This window comes from Delphinapterus leucas, chromosome 7 (assembly GCF_059928025.1).
Source record: "Delphinapterus leucas isolate spDelLeu-1000000601 "Yukka" chromosome 7, BTC_Dleu_Yukka2, whole genome shotgun sequence".
NCBI lineage: Eukaryota > Metazoa > Chordata > Mammalia > Artiodactyla > Monodontidae > Delphinapterus > Delphinapterus leucas.
In genome coordinates this window covers 85,261,772-85,284,809 of record NC_143135.1, presented here as the reverse complement: position 1 = coordinate 85,284,809, position 23,038 = coordinate 85,261,772, and the positions used below count along the sequence as shown (strand labels likewise).

At 37.9% G+C, this 23,038-nt stretch overlaps 1 protein-coding gene across 3 annotated transcripts in view; it reads right to left on the bottom strand.

The window, feature by feature from the left end:
- The window catches only part of ATM (ATM serine/threonine kinase), a 140,456-nt gene that overhangs the window by 14,492 nt on the left and 102,926 nt on the right, over positions 1-23,038 (bottom strand). For 2 of the 3 annotated variants that reach the window (XM_089915491.1, XM_089915493.1), the window contains exons 50-51: positions 21,854-22,071; positions 20,227-21,342 (exon numbers count right to left, since the gene is read on the bottom strand). In XM_089915491.1, the coding sequence (XP_089771617.1) occupies positions 21,084-21,342; positions 21,854-22,071 (477 nt within the window). In that variant the 3' untranslated portion in view covers positions 20,227-21,083. The other variant, XM_022561583.3, reaches the window with a different exon arrangement.

Sequence of the window (23,038 nt, the reverse complement as noted above, 5' to 3'; positions counted from 1 at the left end):
AGATGGTCTGATTAACAAACACCATCACCACCACCATCCCCCTGTAACTCAGAATGTAGGAAGTGCTGAATCTACTAAAATGTATAAGAAGATTACCAATAGAAGAAGTAGCAACACTCCGAGTATAAGCCAATCGTTTCTCAAACCAAACAGCTGGATCCAAGAATTTTTCCATGCAGAAGTAACGGAAAACTGGTTGAAAATTTTGGCAAATCTCCATGAAGGTTTCATATTTCTCTTCAAAAGACTTTTTTTGTACATCCTTTAATAGATAAAATATAAAATTATTTTCTGAATATTCTGTTCAACTAATTTAACTGAAGTCTACTAGGAGTTTCAATAGGAAAATAGTATGATAGATATAAAGGCAATAAAAAGATGAACAAGATATTATCTCTACCCACAAGAAGCTAAAAGTCTGGTCAGGGAAGCAATTAATAACAAGCTATAATCCCTTTAGGGTTTTCATGTTAATTTTAGGGGAAGGTGGCATACCAACAGTGACTGTTATCTGTTTTAATTCAATTCTAATTTGAATGATTCTGTAATCTATGTGGAAGTAAACACAAAAATGCCAAAGGTAGCTCCAGATAGTCTTAGGTGTATCCCAGCACTAGGCGTGTGATAGGAAACAGGAAAAAGAGAAAGAATGGAAAAATCAATCCCGGATGGATGGCAAAGCAGCTGACACATCTCAGATCTGTCCTTCAACATTTCCTTACTATATAATAATTTCCTGAAGCAAAGCACATCTACTTCAAAAGGCTCAATCCTCATCTATGGACTGATACTTCCAAATCTGTATCTTTGGCTCAGGTATCTTTAATAAGCTCCAGCCTGATGTGCCTCTCCAACTTCCCACTCAACATCTTCACTTGGATCATTTCCAAATCCAAACTAATTCACCTTCTCATCTTTGGCAAAACCCAGCCACTTCCTCTATTCACCAACACGGTAAATAGCTTCTCCACCTACTCCATCATACCAACCAGGAAACTGGGTGCCACTGATACTCTTTTTTCATCAACCCCACTTCTAAACAGCAACCAAATCATCTAAGTTTTGCCTCTTTAATATTTCTTATATGAACTGCCTGTTCTCCATTCCTACTGCTATTACTCTTAGTTCAGACTCCGCCTCATGCCTCTAGTCAGCTTTCTCAAAAATATAACCCTCAAAAATATAAGTGTTGTCAGAGTTTTCTAAAATGCCAATCTGATATTACTATCCTTCTCAAGGGTTCTCTATTGCCTACAGGATAGAGTGAAAATTTCTTAACATTTCATAACATTCCATTTTTTGACTAACGACTACTGCTTCAATCTCATCTATTCCTCCTCAAAACCTAAGCCTATGCTATATTTACCTGCCTGTTCATGCCTCCTTCCTTTTTGTTTGTATGTTCCTCTGCTTGGAAAACCAATTCATTTATAAAACTCAGCTCAAATACCATCTCCTCTATGAAGTCTTTCTTGAATCTGATTCTCTCCACTCCTCCCTGTCCCAGGTAGAACTGATCACGTCCTCCTCTGTGCCTACACAGTACCTTTCCATCCCTATAGTACTTTACCATACGTTTTAAAATCATATAACAGAAAGCACAACAAAAGAAAAAGTAAATGGATTTTAGAGTTGGACAGACAAGGTTTAAATCTTTGCTCCACTATTTATTAGCTCATTGACCTGGAGTAAGCAAAATTTTCAGAACTTCTTCTCATCTTAAAATGGGATAAGTATGATGGTGATTAGTCATATTTGTGAAGTCTCAGCATAGTATCTGGTAGAGAGGGCACATTCAATAAATGTCACTGATTGGGTGAATGAATGTCAGACCAGATGGCCAGTGTGATGTGGCAAATGTCTTTGAATGTCTCTATTTCATAATGGTTTTTTTTTGGTTCTAGTTAGTGTTTTGTTTGTTTGTTTTGTTAAGATTTAGCTTACCCCAAACTGGAAGCAAATTTGCATATACTGAATAATGTTAAGTTCTCATAGGACAAGGGTTGACACTTAACATAGTTTAAAAACCTTCCTTTTTCACTCACACACACTTTCATTCTGGTGAGCTTACTTTCTTATACTTACTGTCATTAACAATTACCTGATGAAATTAAAACTTTTTACATTCCATAATATTTGATATCAGTTTTAATAAGCTATTAGATAATCTTGCAATAACTTATATTTTTGAGTGTTACTCACCATCATTTTCTTTTGACACTGATAGGCACTGAAATCCTTTGGCCTGTATCTTTTATGAGCACCACTCTCATTGTTAACAAGAAATTCACCAATAGGGACAGTTCCTGTGCACCATTCAAGAACACCACTTCGCTGAGAAAGGGGAACCACCTGAAGTTACAGATTAAGTATGTTTTGATTATGGAAAGGCATTAAAGAGCATGTGATGATTATTCAACTATCAGAGTCAGCGTGAAGCATTTTTTCAAGTTATACTATTATTTTTCTGTCCATAGGAAGAAAGCAACTGAAAATAAACAAGCTCAAAGAATAAGATTTTCTAGTCTGCTGCATAGACTTCTGAGAACCTGCTCTTCTCTCAATCTCCATGATCCCTGAGAGGTCAATCCTGTTAATTATACTCATCATCTGTGACTGAGCCATACTTAGTCTGTTCCATTTAGCAGAGGAATTAACTTTGCTTTCCTATACTTTTAATGTCAAATTCAAAGAATTTCACTTTGGAAAATATCAAATGTAGTGTCAATTTTAGTATACTTTAATAACTGAAAGTGTATGCATTCTTGCTTCGGAGTCTCGTTAGCTTCACCAAGAGGAAATGTATTCCTAAACATAAAAGCAATTTTACTGGGAAGATTAAAAATTATGACATTTTATAAATATACATAAAATGTAGAAAATAATATAAACAAACACCCTTTTACCTACTAAACAGCTTTATCAAATCTAAGATTATTCATATTTGCTGGGAAAGAGACAAAGCTCTCTTTGTACCCTTCACTGACCTTATGCCCCTCCCTACCAACAAGATGACTGCTAACTTGCTTATCATGTTCCTGTATTTTTGGGTATACAGTATTTTTATTTCAAAGCTATACATACATAAGTAATTGTAAGCTTTAAATAAAGAGTATTTACACTATATGTATGTTTCTGCAATTTGTTTTTTTCTCACTCAACACTGTTTTACCTTAACTGTGTTAGTACATTTAATCCTAAGTCATTCGTTTTAACAACTGTACTTTGTATAAATATGCCACAATTATCCAATTTATACAATCGGAATATTGATTAACATTTACATTATTTCCAGATTTCCCTGAAACACTGCTGCAATTAATTAATCTACTAATGAATATATTTCAGTTTCTCTAGGGTATACACATACCTGGAAATTGAAGAGCTGGGTCGGTCATTCGGGATACGCATCTTCAACTTAGTTAACCATATATTGCCAAGTAACTATACAAAGTAGTTGTACCAATTTATATACCCATTAGCAGAGTTTATTCTATAACCTCCCAATGTATTGTCAGACTTCTATACTTTGTCAATCCAAGAGGTGTGTAATAGTATCTCACTGTGGTTTTCATTTGTATTTTCCAGATTCCCAGTAGAGTATAATCTGATAAGATTTATTGGTTATTCAAATGTTTTCTTCTTGTGAACTGGCTGTTTGTATTCTTTACCTTTTTTCTTACCTGCTTGTCTTTTTATTACTAGTCTGTAAGAGCTATTTACATATTCTATATATAAATTTCTTGTTGTTAGTAGTATTATAACAATCCTTTTTGTGTTTAATAAATTTTTTAAAATTCATTTTCTCAGCCACCTGTCTTTACAGTATCTTTAATTCTATATTTTTAATTTTAATGTACTCAAATATGTTTTACTGTTTTATATTCTGTGTCTTAACATGAAGGAGGTCTTTCATTAATTTATTAACTGTATTTGTTGAGAGTCTATTATGTGTTACACATGGTGCTAGGGCACTGAGAATAGAGTGGCAATGAGGCAGGTGAAGACCATGCCCTCATAAAGCTTCATTCTGGTGTCAGAACGTATACACTAATAGACATTTAATGATGCCAGGTAACAAGTATTATAATAGAACAAAACATACATTTAAAAAAGTGAGTAATAGAGACATGGTCAGAGAAGGCGTCTCTGAAGAGGTAACATTAGAGAAAAACCTGAAAGAATAATAATTCATGCAAAGATCTGAGGGAACAGTATTCCAGGCAGAGGGAAGTGAAAAGCCCTGAAGTGAAACAAAATTAGGATATAGGGAATAAGATGCTTCTGTCTTAAGTCACCACTCCCCCCACCTCCTTGCCTGCACACATACCCCTACTCTCTTCTGCCCACTCTGCCCTTCCCCTGAAATGGTCCTCTATAGCTGTGATTCCAGAGCAGGGCTCATGTTCCTCTCATGGAGGCTCTACCCCAGCTTTTACAGTGTCTGGGCCTTGAACCCTTTACGACTGTCCTCTCTAGATGAGTAGGCTCAGGGCCAGCACCCTGTCTCCAATATGCCAAAATGAGGCTAGTTCTGGATGAGCTAGCTGGTGGGGCTCAGCCTTAGGAACATACTGCTGCTCAGATCCTAAGGGTAAGCCCTGGATGTTCACAGGCCCAGGTCCTGGAGGCTGTAGAACAGAAGCCATGCCATGAAGTTACTGAGAGGGGCCCTTGCAAAAGGCTTGTGCTTTAAAGCCTTTTTCAGGCTTCCTTCTGCTCTGTGTCCACCCACTCTGATTAAGGGGGTGAGTGGAAGGGCTTGCCAAGGATCATGGACACAGGGTAGGCCCTGGTACCATGGGTTTCAGGCTACTTATCAATTTTCTTATAGGAGCACAGTCAGAGGCAGATGAGGCAGGGCAGAGAGGGCTGGTCCCTCCTTTCCTCTCAAACTCCCTCGGATGTTAAATTGTCTCCAGCAGCGGAAGAAGGACAGTGACTGTGAATCTCACGCTGTGTTTCCTTCCTGAGCCTCTGCTCACTCTCAGGGCCAAGAGGCTCCCAAAATGGAGCCCTCTCTTTAGAAGCAGGGCCATAATCTGAGGAGCAGTGTTGGATTACAGGCATTTTAGTAAGCAACCATTATACAGGTTCTGGCTGCCTGTTAATGCGGTGAGGCCTCCTAATTGGGTACAGTGAAAAACAAGCTAGAAGAACCCTGGCCCAGAAGACTCTGCTTGCTCCAATAAGTCACAGTGACCCTGTGGGTGATGGCCTTGTGTTGAGGGGCCACTGGGAGTTGGTGCCCAAGCCTCTCCCTATTCTGTGCCCTGGTGGCACTGGAGCTTCTTCCTGCCCTCAGCCTGGGCCTTCCCCAGTGGTGTTAAAGATAAGCATGATTCCTCTATCTTTAGCTCTTTTCATTCTCTAAAAAATGTACTTAACAGTTTGCATTATAATTGTGTGTCTGTTTCCCCTGGTGAGCTCCTTAAGAACTAGGACTATGTTTTATTACTTTTATATCCCCAGCACCTACTAGAGTATCTAACACAACACTAGGCGTGTAAATAAACAATTATTGAACAAATGAATGAACAGATCTCATAGCCTTTCCAACCGATTTTCCTTCCTGCTTAAGTAGCTCTAAATGCCTTCCTTCCAGAAAACCCAGCCCTATCTTTGAGCTAGCTGTGACCCCTAATGCTTGATCACATTAACATTCTTGCCTCCTAGTATATTCCATCAAAGATACCTTTTCCAAAATTACTCTCTATTAATATCTAGTTACGGGGAAAAAAATCAAACCCTTGCCTTTTGTTAAGAGACTGATCTAGAAAGGACCAGGTTGGTTTTTTTCTATCTCATTTCAGAATTCAACTGTGATGTTGGTTGATGTAAAAACAGTTGAATTCAAGTTTCAAAAGGCAAATGGCAGTGTTTCCTCAGGTACTAAGATTCCCTGGAATAGCCTATTTCATCTGAGTATCTGAGTATTTTGCCTGGGCGTCACAAAAAATGATTGATGACTATTTTCTCAAATTACCTCAAGGTACATAGCTAGTACCATCCTAGATACATAGAAATGAAGTTAATTCATTAAATACAGTGAATGCCTTAGGGAATTATGACTTCTCTCCCAGAATCCTGACTGAGAAGGAAGATATATCACAAAGAAGAAAAATTATTTATTGGCATAAGGCATAATGAAGAATTAAGTACAAAGCTTCTTTCTGCACGTAAATATTGTTTATATAAGACTTTGATTTTAAAAAGTGAATCCTCTCATATCTAAGACTTTAGAATAGTTGTTCAATATACTTTCTAAAAATGTAGTTTTGGTAGAGATAAATTAGTCCAGTCACATGAATTCTAGTTATCAGAGGGCTATGTCTCAGCGTCAGCATATACAATAAGAACTTTGTCTTCCTTCATCTCCACGTGATTCTCTCTGATGAAAGGTATCTGGTATGCCTCAATATACAGGTCTCTCCTTTTGAGGTTGTATACTGACATTTGGGTACCAAGAGCTAATTTCAGGAAGTCAATGACCCTTCTTGTTGACACAATGATCACAGGACACCTGAATGCCAGATTGGGAATGACTCCACAGAAGACCTGGACTAGGCAGACTGCTTCCCTACATACACTATAGAACTTCCAGGAACATTAACTGAAATCAAGAACAACTAGCAATATAGTTATAACATAACTTTCACATTCTTGGAGTAATCTCAAAATAACATATATCTATTGGCCCAGTATTATAATTCTAAACAATAAAGTCAAACCTAAACTCTCATATTAAGTGGTTATTTTTTAATATTCAGATGTGTAACATTAAATAACTCTACTATTTAATCGGTAAAATAGTTCTCTGTAAAAATCAGATATTTAAAAAGTCATAAAGTAGAAATAGAGTTTAGTCATTTCTGCCTTCAAAATATTTTAGATTAGGGCGTTCTCTCTCTCATGCTTTATAGCAATGAACTTTGGAAGCTAAACTGTGTTACTTGCTTGGAAACCTGAGTGGCTTTCTGAAAAAAACAGGGGATCTTAGAGCCCAAACTTTTTGCAATACATTGTATCCCAGTTCTTCAGTCATCATCTATGCTATCTAAAAGTCTGGCATTTAGAGCATAAAAATTTTCTTTCATTCATGTTACTGAATATCTGCCCTCTAAAAACTTCTCAGCAATCGTTAAAGTACCTGCCACATTAAAGTACCTGGACAGTTAACAGCTCATCAACTTTGTCCTATAATTAAGCTAGATCAAATGATAGCAAAGTAACTAGACTGGTGGGTCTAAAAGTACGGTTCCTGAAACACTGCTGCATCAGCATCACTTGATACCTGGCTAGAAACGCATATTTTCAGGCTCCATCCTAGAATTAGAAATTCTAGGGGCTCAGCATCTGTGTTTTTGTTTTTTTTTTTTTGCCTGGTACGTGGGCCTCTCACTGTTGTGGCCTCTCCTGTTGCGGAGCACGGGCTCCGGACGCGCAGGCTCAGCGGCCATGGCTCACGGGCCCAGCCGCTCCGCGGCATGTGGGATCTTCCCGGACCGGGGCACGAACCCGTGTCCCCTGCATTGGCAGGCGGACTCTCAACCACTGCACCACCAGGGAAGCCCAGCATCTGTGTTCTAACAAACCCTTCCAGGGATTACGATGCCTGCTAAATTTGAACAGCACTGATCTAAACCACACCAAAGAAGTCCTTCTGCAGAATAGATCTCACAGACCTTTTTTAAACTTCTGCTCTTAGCATTCCATAAGAATTTGTTTTGTTGTTAACTGCTAATAGAAAGCATCAGTTATATTAGTTAATATCCTACAAAGTTTCACATGACAAATTTCTCACAAACTTGAAGGTATTAAGAAAAAGTGTGCTTTTCTTCATGCTTTCCCACCCCTCAACCTCACCCAACTAACAAGTGAGTTTTATATTTCTATTTCTGTAGGCAATTAAGAAGCTCTAAAAAAGTTCAGTTTTCAATTACAATAGCCTGACTCAATCAGAATTTTGGAGGGTAGATCTAATTTCTTTTTCCCTACTCCCCTAACTATTTGGTGTTTTTAGTTTAACAATTATTTTTATAATTTAAAAAAATGTTCATTTAGGGCAATTCAAAATATACTAAAAAGCAGGTATTACCCATAATCTCATCATACCCAGAGTTAATAGCATTTTTAGGCTTATTCAGGAACTTCCTAAATGTCAAAGCTATATACTGATTTCTTATAAATGTATATATAAACATCCATTTCAAGGCTATTAATCTATTTTTATGTCATGAACTATATCATCTTCATTACTAAAGCATTACCATTTGTTTTCATATGATTAGACAGAGTCCACTTTCACCTGTTGCCTTTATCAAAGACATTTCCGTCATTCTCACCGATGTATTTTTCAAGATAAACTTTTAAATCATGTTTCCATGATATAAAAATTTTTACTGGAATTTCACTGTCTATGCATTAATTAGAAATGAGCTGACATTTTTCACTGCCTTCCCATTTAAGACATGGGACTTCTCCCTTATCCTAGTTTTCCTTTATTCTTTCTTGTCATAGTTTTGTAATTTTATTTTATACAGTCTTGCATGTTTCTTATTAACATTAATCCTAGGCAGTTTACTCACATTATATACATTATATTATTGTGAAAGGGACTTTTTTCTATTATATTTTTAAACTAGTCTTAGTTGATGGTTGGGATACCTCGAGGTTAAGTAGGGTTAACTCACTAGAGAAAATAAACACTTGTGGTATATACCATTTTGCAGGTTTAAGAAACAGATATGGGACTATCATAAAAGTGTCTCTGAAAGGTTGCTTCTCTGCTATATAGTAATTTATTTATATCTTCACAGAAATAGAAACAACGAATAAATAAATAAGCCTTGTTACAGCAGTAACATAAGAATAAAGGGCAAATAGGAGATACAGCAATGAAACCAGAAAGGAACACCTACCAAAAACAGGCCCTTTGGGGGAAAGAGGGAAGATGGCGGAAGAGTAAGACGCGGAGATCACTTTCCTCCCCACAGATACATCAGAAATACATCTACACGTGGAACAACTCCTACAGAACACCTACTGAACGCTGGCAGAAGACCTCAGACCTCCCAAAAGGCAAGAAACTCCCCACGTACCTGGGTAGGGCAAAAGAAAAAAGAAAAAACTGAGACAAAAGAATAGGGACGAGACCTGCACCAGTGGGAGGGAGCTGTGAAGGAGGAAAGGTTTCCACACACTAGGAAGCCCCTTTGCGGGCGGAGACTGCGGGTGGCAGAAGGGGAAAGCTTCAGAGCCACGGAGGAGAGCGCAGCAACAGGGGTGCGCAGGGTAAAGCGGAGAGATTCCCGTAAGAGGATTGGGGCCGACCGGCACTCACCAGCCCGAGAGGCTTGTATGCTCACCCGCCGGGGCGGGCGGGGGCTGGGAGCTGAGGCTCGGGCTTCAGTTGGATTGCAGGGAGACGACTGGCGGCGTGAACACAGCCTGAAGGGGTTAGTGCACCACGGCTAGCCGGGAGGGAGTCCGGGGAAAAGTCTGGACCTGCCAAAGAGGCAAGAGACTTTTTCTTCCCTCTTTGTTTCCTGGTGCGCAGGGAGAGGGGATTAAGAGCGCTGCTTAAAGGAACACCAGAGACCAGCACGAGCCGCGGCTATCAGCGCGGACCCCAGAGATGAGCATGAGACACCAAGGCTGCTGCTGCCGCCGCCACCAAGAAGCCTGTGTGCAAGCACAGGTCACTATCCACACCTCCCTTCCGGGGAGCCTGTGCAGCCCGCCACTGCCAGGGTCCCGGGATCCAGGGACAACTTCCCCGGGAGAATGCACGGCGCGCCTCAGGCTGGTGCAACGTCCCGCTGGCCTCTGCAGCCGCAGGCTCGCCCCGCACTCCATGCCCCTCCCTCCCCCCGGCCTGAGTGAGCCAGAGCCCCCGACTCAGCAGCTCCTTTAACCCCGTCCTTTCTGAGCGAAGAACAGATGCCCTCTGGGGACCTACACACAGAGGCGGGGCCTAATCCAAAACTGAGCCCCGGGAGCTGTGCCAAAAAAGAAGAGAAAGGGAAATCTCTCCCAGCAGCCTCAGAAGCAGCCGATTAAATCTCTGCAATCAACTTGATGTACCCTGCATCGGTGGAATACCTGAATAGACAACGAATCATCCCAAATTGAGGAGGTGGACTTTGAGAGCAAGATTTATTATTTTTTCCCCTTTTCCTATTTTTGTGATGTGTATATGTATGCTTCTGTGTGAGATTTTGTCTGTATAGCTTTGTTTCACCATTTGTCCTAGGGTTCTGTCCGTCCTCTTTTTTTTTTTTGACTTAAAACAATTTTTTTTCTTAATAATTATTTTTATTTTAATAACTTTATTTTATCTTACTTTATTTTATTTTATCCTCTTTATTTCTTATTTTCTTTCCTTCTTTCTTCCTTCCTTCCTCCCTCCCTCCCTCTCTCCTTTCCTTCCTTCCTTCCTTTCAACTTTTTCTCCCTTTTATTCTGAGCCATGTGGATGAAAGTCTCTTGGAGCTGCAGCCAGGAGTCAGTGCTGTGCCTCTGAGGTGGAAGAGCCAAGTTCAGGTCACTGGTCCACAGGAGACCTCCCAGCTACACGTAATATCAAATGGCGAAAATCTCCCAGAGATCTCCATCTCAACACCAACACCCAGCTTCACTCAACGAACAGCAACCTACATTGCTGGACACCCTGTGCCAAATAACTAGCAAGACAGGAACACAATCCCACCCATTAGCAGAGAGGCTACCTAAAATCATAATAAGGCCACAGACACCCCAAAACACACCACCAGACATGCACCTGCCCACCGGAAAGACAAGATCCAGCCTCATCCACCAGAACACAGGCACTAGTCACCTCTACCAGGAAGCCTACACAACCCATTGAACCAACTTTAGCCACTGGGAACAGACACCAAAAACAACAGGAACGACAAACCTGCAGCCTGCGAAAAGGAGACCCCAAACACAGTAAGATAAGCAAAATGAGAAGACAGAAAAACACACGGCAGATGAAGGAGCAAGATAAAAACCCACCAGACCTAACAAATGAAGAGGAAATAGGCAGTCTACCTGAAAAAGAATTCAGAAAAATGATAGTAAAGATGATCCAAAATCTTGGAAACAGAATAGAGAAAATGCAAGAAACATTTAACAAGGACCTAGAAGAACTAAAGAGGAAACAAGCAATGATGAACAACACAATAAGTGAAATTAAAAATACTCTAGAAGGAATCAGTAGCAGAATAACTGAGTCAGAAGAACGGATAAGTGACCTGGAAGATAAAATAGTGGAAATAACTACTGCAGAGCAGAATAAAGAAAAAAGAATCAAAAGAACTAAGGACAGTCTCAGAGACCTCTGGGACAACATTAAACACACCAACATTCAAATTACAGGGGTCCCAGAAGAAGATGGGAAAAAGAAAGGGACTGAGAAAATATTTGAAGAGATTATAGTTGAAAACTTCCCTAATATGGGAAAGGAAATAGTTAATTAAGTCCAAAAAGCACAGAGAGTCCCATACAGGATAAATCCAAGGAGAAACACGCCAAGACACATATTAATCAAACTGTCAAAAATTAAATACAAAGAAAACATATTAAAAGCAGCAAGGCTAAAACAACAAATAACACACAAGGGAATCCCCATAACGTTAAAAGCTGATCTTTCAGCAGAAACTCTGCAAGCCAGAAGGGAGTGGCAGGACATATTGGAAGTGATGAAGGAGAAAAACCTTCAACCAAGATTACTCTACCCAGCAAGGATCTCATTCAGATTTGATGGAGAAATTACAATCTTTAGAGACAAGCAAAAGCTGAGAGAGTTCAGCACCACCAAACCAGCTTTACAACAAATGCTAAAGGAACTTCTCTAGGCAAGAAACACAAGAGAAGAAAAAGACCTCCAATAACAAACCCAAAACAATTAAGAAAATGGGAATAGGAACATACATATCGATAATTACCTTAAATGTAAATGGATTAAATGCTCCCACCAAAAGACACAGACTGGCTGAATGGATACAAAAACAAGACCCGTATATATGCTCTCTACAAGAGATCCACTTCAGACCTAGAGACACATACAGACTGAAAGTAAGGGGATGGAAAAAGATATTCCATGCAAATGGAAACCAAAAGAAAGCTGGAGGATCAATTCTCATATCAGACAAAATAGACTTTAAAACAAAGACTATTAGAAGAGACAAAGAATGACACTACATAATGATCAAGGGATCAATCCAAGAAGAAGATATAACAATTGTAAATATTTATGCACCCAACATAGGAGCACCTCAATACATAAGGCAAATACTAACAGACAGTAAAGGGGAAATTGACAGTAACACATCCATAGTAGGGGACTTTAACACCCCACTTTCACCAATAGACAGATCATCCAAATTGAAAATAAATAAGGAAACACAAGCTTTAAATGATACATTAAACAAGATGGACTTGTTTGATGTTTGGTATTTATAGGACATTCCATCCCAAAAAAACAGAATACACATTTTTCTCAAGTGCTCATGGAACATTCTCCAGGATAGATCATATCTTGAGTCACAAATCAAGCCTTGGTAAATTTAAGAAAATTGAAATTGTATCAAGTATCTTTTCCGACAACAACGCTATGAGACTACATATCAATTACAGGAAAAGATCTGTAAAAAACAAAACACATGGAAGCTAAACAATACACTACTTAATTATGAAGTGACCACTGCAGAAATCAAAGAGGAAATCAAAAAATACCTAGAAACAAATGACAATGGAGACATGACGACCCAAAACCTATGGGATGCAGCAAAAGCAGTTCTAAGAGGGAAGTTCATAGCAATACAATCCTACCTTAAGAAACAGGAAACATCTCGAATAAACAACCTAACCTTGCGCCTAAAGCAATTAGATAAAGAAGAACAAAAACACCCCAAAGTTAGCAGAAGGAAAGAAATCATAAAGGTCAGATCAGAAATAAATGAAAAGGAAATGAAGGAAACGATAGCAAAGATCAATAAAACTAAAAGCTGGTTCTTTGAGAAGGTAAACAAAATTGATAAACCATTAGCCAGACTCATCAAGAAAAAAAGGGAGAAGACTCAAATCAATAGAATTACAAATGAAAAAGGAGAAGTAACAACTGACACTGCAGAAATACAAAGGATCATGAGAGATTAATACAAGCAACTCTATGCCAATAAAATGGACAACCTGGAAGAAATGGACAACTTCTTAGAAATGCACAACCTGCCGAGACTGAATCAGGAAGAAATAGAAAATATGAACAGACCAATCACAAGCACTGAAATTGAAACTGTGATTAAAAATTTCCCAACAAACAAAAGCCCAGGACCAGATGGCTTCACAGGCAAATTCTATCAAACATTTAGAGAAGAGCTAACACCTATCCTTCTCAAACTCTTCCAAAGTATAGCAGAGGGAGGAACACTCCCAAACTCATTCTACGAGACCACCATCACCCTGACACCAAAACCAGAGAAAGATGTCACAAAGAAAGAAAACTACAGGCCAATATACTGATGAACACAGATGCAAAAATCCTCCACAAAATACTAGCAAACAGAATCCAACAGCACATTAAAAGGATCCTACACCATGATCAAGTGGGGTTTATTACAGGAATGCAAGGATTCTTCAATATATGCAAATCAATCAATGTGATAAACAATATTAAGAAACTGAAGGAGAAAAACCATATGATCATCTCAATAGATGCAGAGAAAGCTTTCAAGAAAATTCAACACCCATTTATGATAAAAATCCTGCAGAAAGTAGGCATAGAGGGAACTTTCCTCAACATAATAAAGGCCATATATGACAAACCCACAGCCAACATCATCCTCAATGGTGAAAAACTGAAAGCATTCCCACGAAGATCAGGAACAAGACAAGGTTGCCCACTCTCACCACTCTTATTCAACATAGTTTTGGAAGTTTTAGCCACAGCAATCAGAGAAGAAAAGGAATCCAAATCAGAAAAGAAGAAGTAAAGCTGTCACTGTTTGCAGGTGACATGATACTATACATAGAGAATCCTAAAGATGCTACCAGGTAACTACTAGAGCTAATCAATGAATTTGGTAAAGTAACAGGATACAAAATTAATGCACAGAAATCTCTGTCATTCCTGTACACTAATGATGAAAAATTTGAAAGTGAAATCAAGAAAACACTCCCATTTCCCATTGCAACAAAAAGAATACAATATCTAGAAATAAATCTACCTAAGGAGACAAAAGACCTGTATGCAGAAAATTATAAGACACTGATGAAAGAAATTAAAGATGATACAAATAGATGGAGAGATATACCACGTTCTTGGATTGGAAGAATCAACATTGTGAAAATGACTCTACTACCCAAAGCAATCTACAGATTCAATGCAATCCCTATCAAACTACCACTGGCATTTTTCACAGAACTGGAACAAAAAATTTCACAATTTGTATGGAAACACAAAGGACTCCGAATAGCTAAAGCAATCTTGAGAACGAAAAATGGAGCTGGAGGAATCAGGCTCCCTGACCTCAGACTATACTACAAAGCTACAGTAATGAGGACAGTATGGTACTGCCACAAAAACAGAAAAATAGATCAATGGATCAGGATAGAAAGCCCAGAGATAAACCCAGACACGTATGGTCACCTTATCTTTGATAAAGGAGGCAGGAATGTACAGTGGAGAAAGGACAGCCTCTTCAATAGTGGTGCTGGGAAAACTGGACAGGTACATGTAAAAGTATGAGATTAGAACACTCCCTAACACCAGACACAAAAATAGGCTCAAAATGGATTAAAGACTTAAATATAAGGCCAGAAACGATCAGACTCTTAGAGGAAAACATAGGCAGAACACCATGACATAATCACAGCAAGATCCTTTTTGACCCACCTCCTAGAGAAATGGAAATAAAAACAAAAATAAACAATGGGACCTAATGAAACTTAGAAGCTTTTGCACAGCAAAGGAAACCATAAACAAGGCCAAAAGACAACCCTCAGAATGGGAGAAAATATTTGCAAATGAAGCAACTGACAAAGGATTAATCTCCAAAATTTACAGAAAACGCTTGCTGACCCCTGCCTGAACAATGGTGTCTTTTACATGTCCTTAATGAAGCAGCAGAAGTATAAACTAGTTACCTTATATGTACAGATAGTCAACTTCCTCTTCCTGGTTTCAGTATTTCTCTGCAGCAATGTATTACACATCTGGAAAACCTGCTGCATGACAGCATCTTGTCTCAGGTCATCGCGGCCCTTCAGAATAATCAAAACACAAATAACTAAGTGTAGTTCATTTTCTTTATTATAAAATCACACGAAGAGTCATCTGAGGACAGCCAAAGGGAACTTAGAAATCAATCCGAGGATTGTGCTTCTCGTAATAGTCTCTTAAATAATTAAGACCTAATACTATTCTTTCATTTAGAATAAGCTATACCACTGGGTAGGCAGACCAATTTAGAAATAAGAAGTTTCCCCCCGCTTGCTGCTTTTGTAATTAAAATAATTGGAATCCCTCCACTTGAGGGCACACTGTAAAATACAAGTGTAGAGGAGCACTGTTGTTCCTCTACTACTTCCCAGCAAGGCCCAAAGAGCTTAAGAGCAGAGTAAGGGAGGAATGCTGTTGCTTTCTGATACATTTAATAGCACTTAGCACAGTGCCAGACTCAGGATATTGAGGCAAGGGCCTTCAACTTGAACTATTCAAGAAAATAAGCTACACTCACCAAAAATATTTTTTCCCATAACAAGCAGGTTGATTGTTAATCTCATCATGTCTGTACATGTTAAAAGTATTCTTTTACTTCAACCAACTATTATAATAAGGCTGGTCTTTCATAGAGACAAAAAAAAAGGAAAAGCATTCTGCTTCTAGAAAACAATATATTTCTAGTTTATGTTTTCCTCACCTGTAATTATTCAGAATAAAAATAAAGACCCAGGGCTTCCCTGGTGGTGCAGTGGTTGAGAGTCCGCCTGCCGATGCAGGGGACACGGGTTCGTGCCCCAGTCCGGGAGGATCCCACGTGCCTCGGAGTGGCTGGGCCTGTGGGCCATGGCCACTGGGCCTGCGCGTCCGGAGCCTGTGCTCCGCAATGGGAGGGGCTGCAGCAGTGAGAGGCCCGCGTACCGCAAAAAACAATAAAAAAATAAAGACCCAAAGTAGGAAGAAAATATCAACTAAAGTTTTCTATTTGACTTTTTTCATTAACAACAAAAGGAAAATCTCACCTTGACAAGCTGTCTCCTTTCCTTGCCATCAGAACCCAAACAATCTATTATTTTTGGTAAATTTAAACCTCCTGCTAAACGAAATTCTGCTTTAAATGACTGTATAGTCACCAGATTTCCATATTCCCCTGTGGGGTCCACCTAATAAAATGTATAAATATGACAATAGCTCAGATACACAATTTGCATTTAAAGAAAAATGAATTATAAATGACAATTTTAATATTAAATAGAGGAATGAATGACAATGTGCTGTTGGTTAAGAACTGAAGTGGTAACTTTATAAATGAAAGAAAGAAGATCTGACATTGGAAAGGCTTTAAAAACTGACATAGATAAAATTTACCTCCCTAAACATCTCTTAATAAAAGTAGGGCATACGAAGTTAGAATAGTGTTACTGAAAAACTACTGAAAAACCCTGGTTCAGGTCTTGCCACTGACCTGTATATGTTAAGTCATCTGTATAAATTAAGTCATCTCCTCACAAAAACAAGGTAAATTTTAGAAAAATATGGAGAGGAGTTTTCTTGGTTGTAATTGCTAAATCTGGCATTTTCAGGAAATATTCAGCTAAATAATTTGCTGATAGGTTAATCCACATGATGAAGCTACACTGCAAATCAAACAACTACAGATATTAAACACTAAACTACAAACTCAAAGGAGAGATTTTACAATGTAGTTAAAATGATCATTTTCTAAACTGTAACCTTTATCATTACATATATCCCTGGCAACATCGTACTTCTAACAATAAAAGGACATAGCTCAAAGTGTCATGTATATTATAGTCAATTTAATATTGTAATACATATTGTATTATTTAATACCGTAATACATCACAGTCAATACATTCTAATGCATACAGAATTTTAAAAACCAGTATAAAACAATTAGGGACTTTCTTGCTCAGTTAAAACTTAATTTTGGCATAAACACATGAAATCTTTCCTTCTTCTGGCCAATAAAAACAAGTCTATAGACTTCTTCATAATAAAGATGAAAGCTGTAAAAATGAAGGCAAAAGAAAAGAAAGCAGGAGAGGCCTTTATGTATTTTAAGTCTTGGGCAAAGGGAATCCAATAAAGAAAAAAAACTATAGGCTGAGGACTTCCCTGTGGTCCAGTGGCTAAGAATCCACCTTCCAATGCAGGCGATGTGGGTTCGATCCTTCACTGGGGAACTAAGATCCCACATGCCATGGGGCAACTAAGCCCACACACTCTAGAGTCTGCGTGCCACAACTAGACAGCCTGTGCACCGGGACTAGAGAGAAGCCCACACTCCGCAATTAAGAGTCTGCGTGCCACAAGGAAAGATCCCGCATGCCGCAACTAAGACCTGATGCAGCCAAATAAATAAATATTAAAAAAAAACAAAAAAACTATAGGTTGAAACAAGTGAAACTGCCAATATTTAACCAATTTTGACCTACAAAAAAAGGCTATTTCAAATGGTTTAACCTACTAAAGAGTAATTTAGCTTAATTAAAAAATCAGGGGCTTCCCTGGTGGCACAGTGGTTGAGGGTCTGCCTGCCAATGCAGGGGACACGGGTTCGAGCCCTGGTCTGGGAGGATCCCACGTGCCGCGGAGCAACTAGGCCCGTGAGCCACAACTACTGAACCTGCACGTCTGGAGCCTGTGCTCCGCAACAAGAGAGGCCACGATAGTGAGAGGCCCGCGCACCGCGATGAAGAGTGGCCCCCACTTGCCGCAACTAGAGAAAGCCCTCGCACAGAAACGAAGACCCAACACAGCCAAAAAATTAATTAATTAATTAATTAAAAAAATAATCAAAACAGTTAATGGTAGATTACCTTAATTTCCATAGTAGGAACAACAACATCTTCTAAATTTTTAAGTTTGATAATGGGCTGGTCTGCCGGAATACTTATGCCTTCTGTATTTAAAATAAAGAGGTTTCAGTGACAACTGCAAATTCAGGAATAGTACTGAAGGTAAAGCAAGAGAATTCAGCAGGTACCATAAACCCAAACTGTGGCTAATCTGTGGTTCAGGCCCTGATTTAGAAATGAAGACCAAGGCTCAGGACACAATGACACTCAGGGTCAGGGCATAACAATGGTTAACATGGCTTACAAATGAATTTGCAGGTTACCTGGCACTGGTAACTAGACCAGATTCACCTGAGGGGTCAAATCGAGCAACTTAAGGTAATTATATACAGTGTAAATAGCACATAGATAATGTACTCCTGTCATATTACTATTAAATATGACTAAAGGACATGACAATAGTCTTTGTTTGCTTAGAGAGGAACACTATGAGAAGCCTCATTCTTATTTTAAAATAATAAGAATTTAAATGTGAAGATATGATTCTGAACAGAAAAAAGAATACAATTATTAAAGTATGGGGAGAGAGATACAAATAACCAAATATTATAGCAGCTTATAATTATTTAAACAGACACAGCAAGAAGAATAATGGAGAAAATGATAAGGTCTTCCCATTTTTAAGTCCTAGAGTGCAGTCACCTATTATCAGTTCCACAAAAAGATATTAAGTAAAAAAGTGACTGGAGGGGTGTTGAAGCTATTATACAAAAAATAAGTTTTGAATCATGTGTAAGTTGTAATCATCAGGACTTTCACATCTATAATTAATGTGTGTGAGTTGAACAGATTTACATTATTAAGCTCTATAATTAATACATCCCTACAGAGAATAACACAGCAAGAAGGCAACACTCATTCTTTCAAACTGCATACTTCTCTGAGTCTTCCACTGAGTGGCATCTAAATTTGCTAGTATAATGTAAGCATCACAAAGTGCCTCAACACTTCTGACCATCTGAGGTCTCCTGCTTCTCATAGTACATATTATTTTGTTTGCAGCCTCGGTTCGATCCTATTAATAAAAACAAACAAAAAATATTACATAAGCAAATACCCAAGACTTAAACTTTTCAGAGTTATAATAACAAAAGGAAAAATAATTTATGCACAAAGCTAGACAACGGAAGGACTATAATCCCTCAGAGACCAAGTCACCTTATTATGAATGAAATACATCAAAGATATAATAATCTCAAGAGTAAATGACTTGGGTGCCTTGTAAAATTTATTTTTTCTTTGCTCATTGCTCTGAGGAAAAAAGGTAAAAATACTTTTGGTATTTCTTATGCTTTGAGAAATATTCAGGAATTTTCAACCAATTTTAGGTAGCATCACAATAACAAAGGATTTACAATCTGAATACTGTCAAGAACACACACTCCTAGAATTCCTGAGACTTAAGAAAGGAATATTTTGGGAAAAAATGAATATTACAATTCAAAAAGGTATGCATGTTCAATCCAGATACCTCATCAAGCTGAGAGCTTTGTTTAGGTGCATTTTTAGTTATTCTACTCCTTCTTGCTGCCTCTGGTTTGGTCAAAAATTCATCTTTGTTTGCATTTGCTAAAGCCAGTATAATAAACAAAGTATGATGAGGGTGATCCATTGAAATTCTAGAGATGAGCTGTCATAAAATTAAGAACTGTTAGTTTTATGGAAACCAAAAAAAAAGAAAATCCATAACCTTTTAAATTTTGCTTAACATTAAGATATGTGTTACTGTACTAGATGCTGCCGTGGGTGGACTGTGTGAGTATGGGTATGTATGAGAGAGAGACAGAAGTACATGAGGAATAAGAAAGAGAAAGAAATTGAGTAACTTATGTGGAGCATGAGAGGAGACAAAAGGGAATCTTTATTCTTGCCCTTATATAGCATAATAAATATGAGTGACTAAACTTTTTTTATATTGCCACTTCCTGGAGTGGAACAGTAGTATATAATAATATAAAAGAAAAGCAACTGTGGTTTGATTTTCAGGTTTACTTACATTATTGAGGACTTCATGAAATCCTAGGCCTCCCATCATCTTAGTCCCCATTCTAGCAGCCAATTGGTACATAAGAGGCAAAAATTTATATGATGGAATCTTCATTCCATCTCTCTACCATTAAAAAGAACACAAAATTAAAAAAACAATGCATTTCAAATAGTCTCACAACTAAGCAAATAAATTATTCTAAGGAAATGCTCCTCTACTAGTGTAACCATCTAGCAGATATTAAATAAAATTTCACTAATCACATATTTTTACTTATCATTTATCTTAAAGTCTAGATTGATTCACTGGTAAGTCATAATATTTGAACCTAAATCAAACTGTATTCAGAACTGGAATACTTGGCACTGCTCATATTCCAGTGAATCCAAGGAGAACAAATGTGGATCTAAGGACTATTGTAATCTTGACTCCTGAGAAGTTAGTGTGAATAACAGGGAATAACTATTTTTCCCTACATGCTAAAAGTAACAGGATTTAATGTACACTAGTAGCAGAGGTTGGTTGTATCATTCTCTTCAGCCAGAAGAACCATTTTACTTCTAAGCTTCAAACTGATTGCCAATATATACCTTGCCAACATAACTTTAATATTAGGTGTCATCAATAAAACCTAAGATTTTCTAAATAAAAATTTACAAAATACTGCCACTTTAATGTTTTCTTAAAATCTTTTTTTCCATTTACAAAAATAATTTACCATAAAAAATCCCAGAAAAGAATTAAAGCAGGGGAAAAATACCCCACCTGTGACCACATCATTTTTAATTGCTTTCCAAATCTCCCAGTCTAGCATTCTGAGTAACTTTCCTAATGTGATTGCAAAGATATAGGAAAAGACTGACCTAAATTCTCTCATAGCCACATAAACCTACATCATTAGAGCTAATTAAGTACCTATGTGTAGAGCCCTGAACCAAGTGCCAAGGATACAAAGTATACAAAATCCATGACATTGAGGGGCTTATGTCTAAACTTTTAAAGCACAGGCTAGAATATTGGGTTGAAAAAGAAAACTTGCCTTCATCATGCCATTGACTTCAGAAACACCAGAATTTTCAAGCCAGAGGGAACAAAGACGGAATATCCACGTATCATGCCCTTCTCCACTTAATAAGCAATTGATGTAATTTTCAACTGCCTTACATAAGAAACGTTTACGATCTTCTTTCAATGCATGGAGTGCACATTCATCCAACTCCAGCTCTCGCTGAACCTTTACTGTGTACCTTACATTGGATAATTAAAGCAAAACACAAAAGCCATCAAATTTTATAGAACTACAACATCATATAAGATATACAAAGTAAATGAAAAATCTGGTGTCCACCTTGGGAGAAAAAGCAAAATTCTAAGAATTATAAGGGGAACAAACTTAGTTTTGTCTTAAAGTAAGTTTGTGCAACTCAAAAGCTATCTTAGGCAACCAAAGACAAAGTGGACTCTATCCAAGATATGTCGTTAATGTTATTCTCTACTTACACTAAAATATATAGACCAAAAGCAGGTTTGAATAAAGGATTTAATGACATCAAAATAGGTAACTCCTATTTAATTTCAACACCTATCTCTTCTTCAACTATGATACCAACAAACAAACTAAAAAAAGCAAAACAAGAAGCTAACATCAATATACTTTACAATTAGCTTAGAACCAGAGCATGAATTCTTATCTGGTTCTCTATACCTGTATATATACTGTATATCTGTATATCTTGTCACTTGTAGACCCCTAGTTACCTGTTGGTCTGAATTTTATGTTCCCTAAGAAGGCCAACTTCCTCTTTAGCTCTTTTCAGGAGAGCTTGCTTGTTTTCAAATTCTGACGATTTCATGTAGTTTTCAATTCTTTGGTACTGACTATCTGAGAACCGTGCTAATGATAGAAATGCCTTCATTTGTCCATTTCTGAGCCCATCATTGCTTTCTCCATCATAATTTCCAGCAACTTCCACTGCCTTCAAGAAAAAACAATACATTTATATTATATTTACAGATACTAAATACATCTAAAGAATTATTCAGATCAAAGAAATATCCACACTAAAGTTTAATTTATATATATGTATATAAGCTAAATTATATGAAGTATGTATATAAGCTAAATTATATAAGCTAAATTATATAAATTATATGAAGTATAAGCTAAAGTATTTTCTTGACTTTGCAAAACAACTTTGACATGGCAGAAATAACCAAAATAGCTAATATTTGCAAAGAACAGTGCAAAAACAAAAAGCTCTATAAAATTTTTTAAAACTCATATTATGGGGGGCTTCCCTGGTGGTGCAGTGGTTGAGAGTCCGCCTGCCGATGCAGGGGGACACGGGTTCGTGCCCTGGTCCGGGAGATCCCACATGCCACGGAGCGGCTGGGCCCGTGAGCCATGGTCGCTGAGCCTGCGTGTCGGAGCCTGTGCTCCGCAACGGGAGAGGCCACAACAGTGAGAGGCCCGTGTACCGCAAAAAAAAAAAAAAAAAAAAAAAAAAAAATCATATTATGCTTTTCATGTTCATTTATTTAGTGAAGTAGCTATTTCTAAAATTAGCTAAACTAAATAAGAGGGAGAAACAGGGAGGTCAAAAGCAGTAGTAGCACTGGAGTCCCAGTCCTACTTGTAGTGTTGGGCTACAAATGAATAATAAAGGTTGACTTGCATATTACTTAATCAGCTACTTTTACAAATAAGTAAGTGGAGAAATTATCAGAAACTTAGCTTAGAACCAGAGTAGTTTAAAGAGTAGCTGGTGATGGGGGTAAAGAAAAGACACATTTGGGCTTACTTTCCAAACATGCTCCTTCTTTTGTAACATTGTTTCATTCTGCCCTGAAGAGTATACAGAGCTACAACAGTAATAATATTTAGAAAAGTGAAGTCATACTTTTATTTGCATTTGAAATACATCTGATCCCAATAAAAAGATC